At 36.1% G+C, this 10343-nt stretch overlaps 1 protein-coding gene across 3 annotated transcripts; it reads right to left on the reverse strand.

Moving 5' to 3' along the window:
* Positions 1-3999: 3999 nt before the first annotated feature.
* On the reverse strand, positions 4000-10118 carry LOC110935641 (R3H and coiled-coil domain-containing protein 1). 3 transcript variants are annotated; one of them, XM_035974724.1, is made up of 7 exons: positions 9952-10110; positions 9688-9736; positions 9388-9628; positions 8555-8716; positions 8313-8402; positions 6955-8056; positions 4000-6077 (listed from the first exon to the last, which is right to left on the reverse strand). In XM_035974724.1, exon 7 carries the CDS (start codon positions 5816-5818, stop codon positions 4580-4582), a length of 1239 nt encoding a protein of 412 aa, XP_035830617.1. In that variant the 5' UTR covers positions 5819-6077; positions 6955-8056; positions 8313-8402; positions 8555-8716; positions 9388-9628; positions 9688-9736; positions 9952-10110; the 3' UTR covers positions 4000-4579. The 3 variants fall into 3 exon arrangements, with proteins under 3 accessions (XP_035830617.1, XP_022033709.1, XP_022033708.1); XM_022178017.2 differs by lacking the exon at positions 4000-6077 and having other exon boundaries at positions 7607-8056; positions 9388-9600; positions 9952-10118; XM_022178016.2 differs by lacking the exon at positions 4000-6077 and having other exon boundaries at positions 7607-8056; positions 9388-9600; positions 9688-10018.
* Positions 10119-10343: the final 225 nt, after the last annotated feature.

The raw sequence follows: 10343 nt of genomic DNA on the forward strand, positions 1-10343 counted from the left end.
AGTTACACGAACGAGAGATACGCGAATGTGAGCCGGGTCTCGGCGGTGGTGGCCGGCGGTGCAGGCGGCGGCGACCGGCGGAGAGCGGCGGCGGCGACCGGTAGTGGCCGGTTTGGGTGTGTGAGTTGAGAGAGGTTTTTTTTTTTTTTTTTTTGCAATCCACTCACTTCTAAAAGCAAGACCCAAACCCCATTTAAATAGGACATGGAGCTTTATGCATGCTCGCCAAGTGTCGGAAATCCTTTGCATGAAATGCCATTGGCCAAAATCTAGGTGCGCGCTAAATGGCGAGAAGATCCATTGCATGTAATGTCATTGGCTGCAATGTAGGTGCGCGACAAGTGGCGAAGCAAGAGGGTTCTTGTCCCATTCGGTCCATGTACCCGTCTCTCAGTTCAATACTCGCGTATCGTTCGTAATTACCAGTTATTAGTTAAGTGGATTTTTAGTTCGTTGACCACGGTGTAACTCTTACGGGTCAAGACCCGGTCGGCAGCGTTGACATATCGAATCGGACATAAATATCCAACAACATGCTGTTATCGTATCTCACACTATCTGTATTATACTTGTATATCACATATAATAAAAACTTATATTACACGATAGAGTACAAATCTATGATACATGTGATTAAAAAAACAAGACGCAAAAAGTAGTACAACATATCTGATTACTTTCATTATTTATTTATAATTAACTAGGTTAGAACCCCGTGTATTATGCGGGTTGAATATATGTAATTTTATATGTCAAATAATAAAAAATGTATATTTAAAAATCTCGTTTATTATGCGGGTTGAATAAATGTAATTTTATATACCAAATAATAAAACAATATATATTTAAAAATCTCGTTTATAACATGGGTTGAATAAATGTAATTTTATATATTAAATAATTAAAAAAAATTATATTTTTAAGAACCATGTGTATTGTACGGGTTGAGTAAATTTAATTTTATATATTGAATACTGAAAAAAGTTACATTTTTAAGAACCTCATGTATTATACGGGTTGAACACATGTAATTTTATATACCAAACAATAAAAAGTTATATCTTTATAAACTTTATATATTATATGGACTGAATAAATCTAATTTTGTATACTACATTATAAAAAATTATATTTTTAAAACCCCGTTTATTACACGAGTTGCATAAATGTAATTTTGTAGAGTAAAAAATAAAAATGTTATATCTTTAAAAAGACCTCGTTTATTACACGGGTTGAATGAATCTAATAAAAATTTATATCTTTAAAAAAACTAACGGATATACTCGATATATGATGGATGGGGTGATTGCGGTGATGGTTCTTATAAACGTCACATAAACATAGTGATTACCGTATTTGAGTTGAGAGTTGAACACGAAAATAAAAGTATAGAACCAATAAACATTGATTAATATTTTTGACCCCTTATAAGCATTTTTGAAATAGGTTCTACCTTTAACTACTTTAGTTTAATAAAATAAATAAATCATTTACATTTAATCTGATAAATATTTTTAAATATTATATTATCTCCTATACGAATTGTTTAAATTTAATTTTATAATTATCTTTTAATTGATATTAATTATCTATAAAAAATAGATGGCTTCAATGAATGACATGTGTCCTCCCATTGGTTTCTTTTATTATATAGTATAGATTTATAGTGGCGTCTCTAATAATTCACGTACCCTGTTCGAGCTTGAAAAATGTGCCCATATGCTTTAATGATAAACAATATAATTACGAAAATGACAAAAATCGTAGTATTTGATAAACAGTACAATTATGATAATGACAAAATCATAGTATTCTAATGAGTTACATACCGTAATAAGTAATAAGTTAATAGCTAACCAATGATTCGTGCAATCCTCCTTGCATTCTTCATAGCAAATTGCTGGATCAACTCTTCATAGCAACTGTCTAGTATGATATAATTTACATCGTTATTTGCAGATTACCGCGATCTACCAATATAGGACAATACTCAATAGTCAATTCAATACAATGCGTTGTACGCGAATACGAGCAACAAGGTTCTGATGTTAACAACAAGTAACAGACTAACACTTTAAAAATTAACACTAAACCGACGAATGGACCTTTTGAGTTCTGAATCTTCTAATCGATGTTCTTGTTCGCGTCACTAATCGATGTTGTTCTTGTTCACGTCTCTGAATCTTTTGTCCGCAGCAGCCCAAGTTCAACGATTCAACGAAGTTCTGTTGAAATGATGATGTTCGACTGTTCGTCACTCTGATGAGTTTGTTCGTCTCGTCCTTTCAGATTCCAGGAGTCCATGAAATTATCGTCGTGTGTTATAATTTTTATTATTAAAATCATATTAGTATTGGGCCAATAAACCTAATGTGTAGTCGGCTAAATTATAAACCATTAAAAAGTATTTGATAATGGGTCTATATTGGAATTGATATGTATTTACAATTTTTTTAAATAACATATATATATCGAAGTGCGTTATAATTTTTATTAAAATCATATTAGTATTGGGCCAATAAACATAATATGTAGTGGGCTAAATTATAAACCATTAAAAAGTATTTGATAATGATCCTATATTGGAATTGGTATGTGTTTACATTTTTTTTAAATAACATATATATATATATATATATATATATATATATATATATATATATATATATATATCGAATTTTTTTTAAAAAAAAAATCTTGTGCCCCTCGAAATCACGGACCTTGTACGGAAGTCCTCCCCGCACACCATCATAGCCGGCCATGTTAATTTACTAAGTATAACAATTAAGGGGGTGTTTGTTTTTTCAGAAAAATCTCTCCTGACCTCTTATGTCTGATATACCCTTATCTAATAAAAATGAATCACGGACACGTGTATGGCTGTGGGCATCGCGTACGTAATGTAGGATTAGGGGATTTGTATTCTACACTTCCTATATATATATATATATATATATATATATATATATGACCGTTCAACGGTTAAGTTTTTTGAAATCGAAATTTTGTCCCGTTATAATTTTCGTCGGACCTCATAGAGGGATGGGGCATAGCGCCCATAGGGGCGATGTACGAAGGCGCCATAGGGCGTTTTGTGGTGGGGAGCACTACATCAAGCCCCTTTATGGATGGACTACGGCCATGTGTAGTGGGGGGTTATGTAAATAGGGGGTTATACGGCACATGACAATTGTGTAAGAAAAAGGGGTTATATAACTTGAGTGTGTAGTGGAGGGTTACGTAGATGTGGGGTTATATATGTATGTATGTTTGTATGTATGTATGTATATATATGTGTGTGTGTGAGGGTGTTTTCTTGTTTGGCGCAGTAATAATCTTCATGGGGAACAAAATTTCAAAGCCATAGCGCCCCGGGGGCCGGAGTTGTAACACCCCGATCGCGTAATACAACAAACTGCGTTGGAAATATCGGGGAGTCACATTACAGGAAATTGTTTCATAACACATGGTACATAAAGTTTTGTTTTATTGAATTAATAAATCACATTGTCTTGGGAAAATACAAATAAAACACAACAATTGTCTTTATGTTTTAAAGTAAACTAAGGCCCAAGTCTATCCTATGTGTAGCATGCGTTCAAATCATCATACATTAGGACCTGATACATATGTGAAAAGACGGTCAGCATAAAAAGTCGGTGAGTAACATAGGTTTTGTGTGTCAAATTCATGGCTTTGTACTCATATTGCAATACCTCCTCCAACTACGAGAGTTAACGAGTGTGAACCTTGAAATCAACTTGTAATAAAAGTGTTTGATATTGCAATATGTTTAACCAACTTATACAAGTTGGTATGAGTAAAAGAAAACCTTATAGTCATGAATCTTGACAAAAGCGTTTCTTTTATAAAACCGAGTAAGAAATCGATTTAAAAGAAAACATTGTATGGTTTATATCTTTAATTGAAAATCGTTCTTGTCTTGTCTAAAACCAGTTGTCCTTGTTGAAGTGATTTGGATAACGCAACGACATGTAATACAATAAAAACATTAATATATAGGAAGTACCAGCGGCGTATCCACCATGCTTTTATCATATTACACCCGTCTCATTATATAAATCACTTCCATAAGCCAATCTTCCGTGTCATAAACCAATCATCCGTGTTATAAACCAATCGTCCGTGTTATAAACCAATCGTCCGTGTTATAAACCAGTCGTCCTTGTTTTGTATAAACAATCGTCGGTGTTTTAATTGTGTAAACTGTGGTCGTTTTGGTGAATACATTCAAACATATGATGACTCGTCTAGACCACCAAAGGGTCTCTTTAAATCGACTACCAAAGCACCAAAGGGTTTGTTTTTTGGGTAAAGGGTTACCCCGGTGAATTTTATTAATCAAACAATAAAAGCAGAAGTGTGGCTGAGTTACCACACATTAATCAAACAATAAAAGCAGAAGTGTGGCTGAGTTACCACACCCAAACTAGCGTTGGCATACCAACACTAGAAACAAACATCCCAACAAACACAACCAGGCACACAGGCCACTAACCAGTATCCAAAACAAACACAGCCAAAACTAAAAAAATAACTACAAACAAAGACAACTACACTAGCCGGGATCAAGCTCCAAGTTGTTGTTAGGAATCTTCCATTTATCCACCAAGCTCCCATTTTCAAATCTCCGTTTGAACTTGAGAGAAAGAAGCCGCAATCGAACAGTAGTAATAATCTCCTGGGACACAACCATAGCCGTCCGATGGTTCCTAGAAAACAGCCTGCTGTTGCGTTCTTGCCAAATAAAATAAGTTGCAGCCGCAACTACCAACCTACTAATCACATTATCAGGCTTATGTAGGGACGAATTATGATTCATCCAAGCCATAGTATCAATCCAGCCTCCATTAACATCTTCCATATTAGTGAGACTCCTTACATTGTTCCAAACCTGCGTAGCAAAGAAGCATTCAAAGAAGAGATGGTCCCTCGAATCCCTGTTGTAACAGCATAAAGGGCAACACATAAGATTCAAGTTTGTTTCACTTCCCGCTTCCCAAACAGAGAGCCGATCCTGTGTCTTCAATTTGTTTTGAATAACAAGCCATATATGAAACGCATGCCTAGGAATGCATTGTTTGAACCAAACCATATTCCCCCATTGCACTTTACTTTCATGATGCCGAATATTATTCCAAACCTCCCAAGAAGAAAATGGACGATTATTCCCTTCCAAATCTTTCAAAACCAACCGATCTCGAGAATTGTTACATAAAGTAGGCACCACCATGTTAATTAAGACTGGAAACAGGTTATACCAAGCAGTCGGCCAGTTCCACTGCCCATCATGAGACACCAGATCAGCTAAAGACGATTGCAAGCTAAATCCTGCATTAGCGATACGTCTAGGAGTAATAAAAGCACGAAGAGGACCGACGTTGCACCAAGTATCACTCCAAGCGTTAGTTTCAGCACCATTCCCAATAGATTTCCACATGAAAGGACGAATGAGGCTCCTACTAGCAAGAAGTTTCCTCCATCCCCATGTCATACGGCCTCTACTAGGGATCTCCCAGAAACTACGACCCTTAAGCTTATAAGTATGAATCCAATGAACCCATAAAGAATTCCGATTGGATATGATGCTCCAAACATGTGAAGATAAGAGGGCCTTGTTAACAGCCGATATACTACGAATACCCAATCCTCCCTCATCCTGCGGAAGACAAACAACCTTCCATGCAACCTTTGGCACCAAAGGGTTTGTTAAAATACAATTTCTGTCATTCCCCAAACTTCCCCACAAACCCCAGGACCTGGTAACGGGATTGTCAGTCCTATGATACCATAACATACTACCGGTCGGCTTGGCCAAAGCTAATGAATGCCATTCGTGTTATGGATAACGCACCAACAAGTTTACCACATTATTGAAATCGTATTGTTATATATAAACCATAGACTTTGTTTCGAAAACTTGAAAACAGTTTAGCACATATGAGTCACCCCAAAACATTTAGAAAACGTAAAAGAGGGGAGCTATGTACTCACTTGGGATTGCGTGTATGTCCTTGCTCAATTGAATAAACAAAGCTCAAGTGTTCAAGTGGTTCCTAATGTATCGGAAAACTAAGTGTTAGTGTATCGAGACTTTGAACGGGAGATCGGATATAATGAGGTTTATAATACCAAACGAGTGAAGGATCTCGTGTAATATGGTTTAATAAGCCTTACACTCTGATTAAAAGGATTACTAAGTGCTTTGACCCGTTACGACTTGTTAAAGTGGTCTACGCCACTTTAACGGGTCGTAAGCGTAACTAAGGGTTCGGATGGTTAAATAAGTCCTATGATGAGTCTAATATGTCAAAACAAGTTTGATTATGTTTCAACATCCGTTTAGATGTCAAAACAATGGTCTTGTATGCTTAAAACAATTTTATGCGCCAAAAGGGCATTTTCGGCAATTTAAAATTATATAAAATCGACTCATCATATAACTAACCAAAATACGACCATAAGGTATAACCTCAGAGGGTTATCCCCTATATTATTATGGTCATAAAAACGCGCTTGGTCAGGGTCAGATTCGAAAGTCAAAGCGGTAGTCAAACCGCTCGACTTTCGACTAAATAAAAAGCACTAAACTAGAAATGACGAGTTAGACATGTTCGAACATGTCTAATAATGTTATAAAACTAATTTGGTGTCAAACTTTAAGTTTTAATACCCAAAAACGTTTTCGTGTAAAATGCACTTTTATGCATTTTTGACGTTTAATTCATAAAACTTTGACTCATCACTTCGCCTACTAAACATGGTAATCAGAAGGTGCAATCGCAAGGGATTAATACCTTCGTGATTACGATCACGTTGCAAAGTTCAATTTGAACTTTGACTTGACCAAAATGGTCAGAACCGAAAGTCAAACTATTTGACTTTTGGCTCATAAATAGACAAAATAATGAAAGAACTAGGAAGATCACTTACTTGTGTCGAAGAACACTTTAAGAGCTCAGTAGGAGACTTCCAAAAACTGGAAACAAGCTTCAAAGAGATGGGAGAAAGAATTTTTGAAATAAGCAAGCTTGAACATGGCTATTCATAGTGAAAAGGATCACTAGATCATGCCAAGTGTCCAATGAGGTGTTATTAACTAATTAGTGTCATCACACATGTCCAAATGAGGTGAAATGGTGGCAGTTTTGCTACTTGGAGGCCAAGAAATGAGTTGAAATGGACAACTGTCATTTTTGCTGAATTGGAAGGTCCATACGGACCGTATGGCATAAGTGCGTACGGTCCGTAAGCCTTATGAAGACCAAAATTTTTGGTTTTTGGCAGATTTGGCCCTTGGACTTGTATTGTCGCATACTTGTCAATTTTAACCCCATTAACCTAATATTTAGGTTATATGAAGAAGTTAAGGCACGTGTAACTCGGATTTTGTTCCAGAAATGTTACGAATATTGTTTCGCTCGATCATTTGATCACGCATTTTGTAAATAAAATTAAACACGAAAATGATCGAAATCATACAACGTTCGAAAAGTGCAATTGTCACAGGTGTGCCCCGGCGCTATGTTTGATTTTGGCGTGATATACTCTTCGACTACGGAAGGACTAAGAAAATGTTTAGATATAGGAAAAACTCTCTTGTGTACATTTTTTTATAAAGCAACTGTTTCGCTTGATTGAGCAATAACAAGAATATATAAGAATTGGAGATCAGGAACGAAATCGATTAGTTATACACTAGTACAAACAGCAAAAATAAAGACAAATAGATCAAAGAAACCCTTTTGAAAATTTTCAAATGAGCATTGTTGAACGTTCTTAAATGACGAGCTCGAAGAAACAGTTGTCCACCAACAGAAGACCAACTACAAACAGATATGTTCTGTTCAGTCTCCCCAGGCATCGTCTTTCAGATTCTGTCTGGATATTATCCGTTGCCTTCGCGCTTCTTCTTGTTCCTTGAGTTCTTTCTGCCCAAAACTTGTGGAAGGCAACTTCATTCCCATCCCATGAGCAATTAGTCTTTGGGCAGTTCTTGCTGATGTTTTCGGCCGTTGTCGTGGTGGTTCCAAATCTGACACAAACGTTCCAATTCGATACATGTACATTATCCATTCCAACCACACCCGACACATTTCGTTTTAAAAACAGTTATGATGGTTTATTCATATTCACTGGCTTCACAATCTCAAAACATATATAAATGACAGTATGGTGGTTGCCAACTTGCGATAGAGCAACATCTGGTGTGTATACAGCTTGTCGAGTTGGTCCACATGATATGGCCTATTAATATTTTGAAATAAAATAGTATTTACTTGGATTGTTACCTCTTTCTGGAATGGTGTTTAATAGTACATCACTCTCACCAAGCACACGAACTGCAAACGGACACTTAATCGAGTTACATGCCTCAAGAGCTGCAGTACAGAATTGAAGTTGGCCAAATCAGATAGAACATAATCCTCATGTTATTTAGTATATTCACATTTAAAAACATCAAATACGTCCAATATTGTTTTAGAGGTTAAACCAAATTAAATAAAAGATAATGTATTGGATATGAAATTACCAATTGTAGGTGTTCTGAACACGGCAAGTGCAGTGGTATCATTGACCCAACGTATGACTACATCGTGATAGTTAAACTTCTCCAACATATTCTCCAGCCCACTTGTAGTCATACTTGGTTGGAAATCTTCCAAAACAAGAGCATGGCGTGTGCCATATTTTACTGAAAGAAAAAGAGGAAAATAATATCAGATTTTGCTTGTTACACATTACAGCAGAACTGATAGCTAGCTAGCTAACTCCATTATTTGTTTTCATGTATCCATCTTCCTATCAAAAGTATTCCATGACATTTGATAACTGATATCCCATTTACCTAGTATTTATTTAGTAGTTAACATTTACAAGCCCGTCAGACCTAGTTTCCAACATGTTTTTATTTATGTGTTAACAGGGGAAGAATAATTTTCATGATGTTTTTGCAGAAAGAAAAAAAAACCCAATTGATAAGGAAGGCTTAATTAAACTGTTGGATCACAAAACAGAACAATCAACGATGACTTGAATGTTGATTAAGGCTATAGACTCTTTGAAACTGATCAACAATGAACTCTCATATTTTCATAGAAAGCACAAGAAAACTGTATATGAAGTAAATGCCAGATGGAAGTGTAGGATAATCATGATCATGTTGTATGTGTGTGAAGAAGCGTGCTGATGAAGAGAGAAGCCTCTCAACTTCAAACTATAACACCATAAATAAGGGTCTAAAGACTTATCGTGTCACTAACTTACCTTCTTTCTGATAGTCGAAGAAAAAATTAGAAAATTGTTGATTTACATACACATAATATTCATAAATGAACAAATAGCAGGGAAAATTAAAGAACCTACAATCTCTTGTCTGTTGAGAAGTAGAAGACAGGTCTTGATTTACGTCCTCAATGGGGCCAGCAGCAGAGTGTTGATCACTATAGAGACCATGCTTTTGATATGAGAAGGTGCCCCTCCCACGCCTTGTAATAACTTTCTTATCTTCTTCTTCTTCTTCAAGTGAGAGGAGGGTCAACAACTCATCTGGAGCACGATCTGCAACAGCTTCCCAGTCTGCTCATTCCCAAAAATCAGAGAAAGTCTGATAAAAGTTAAGTAGTAACACAAAGCTAATAAATAAATAAATAAATAAATAAATACCATCTTCCTCTTCCTCATGGGAGTCTTCTTTTGCATCCATATTCATTTGCTGAAAAAGAGCCGGTGTCAGTGACATCATCAAACAAATACATACATACATACCCCCCTAGGGCTCTGTTGGGTGTGGTTGATATAATCTACCAAACTAAAATCAATCAGAATCCACTAGAATTTTCAATACACACAACTCGAATGGTAAATCAGAAGCGCCTGGAGTAAGTAATATATGTGAGTGAGAGAGAGAGAGAGAGAGGAAGAAGCTACCTCCCCAATTCAATGGAGTTGCTTTCTCCTTCGAATCCTCTTCCTTTTCGGATTTTTTTCGATCCGAAACGCAATCTTTCTTTCTTTCTTCTTTATTTTTATTCAACTTTGGGCCAGGCTTCACCAATATCTTTCTTTCTTCTTTGATTTTTATTTTATTCAACTTTGGGCCAGGCTTCACCAATATGTGGGTTTACTTTACTTATTATACACATTGGATATTTTAGGCCATAATTCTTTTCCAAAAAAATCCGTTTGGCTTTTCAATGCCATATAATATCTCTAAAAAACTAGAGGCAACACCACTGTCGAGTGACAGTTTTTAGGTCAAACGAAACTGCGTCACTTGCCCACAACTTCCTGTATTTCCAAAACGTTGTCGCCTCTAATGG

Source organism: Helianthus annuus, chromosome 6, assembly GCF_002127325.2.
Source record: "Helianthus annuus cultivar XRQ/B chromosome 6, HanXRQr2.0-SUNRISE, whole genome shotgun sequence".
In the NCBI taxonomy this organism is placed as follows: Eukaryota; Viridiplantae; Streptophyta; class Magnoliopsida; order Asterales; family Asteraceae; genus Helianthus; species Helianthus annuus.

Coding starts and splice junctions, on each gene's coding strand:
- LOC110935641 (XM_035974724.1), bottom strand. CDS start 5,818: ATGTTATGGTATCATAGGACTGACAATCCCGTTACCAGGTCCTGGGGT.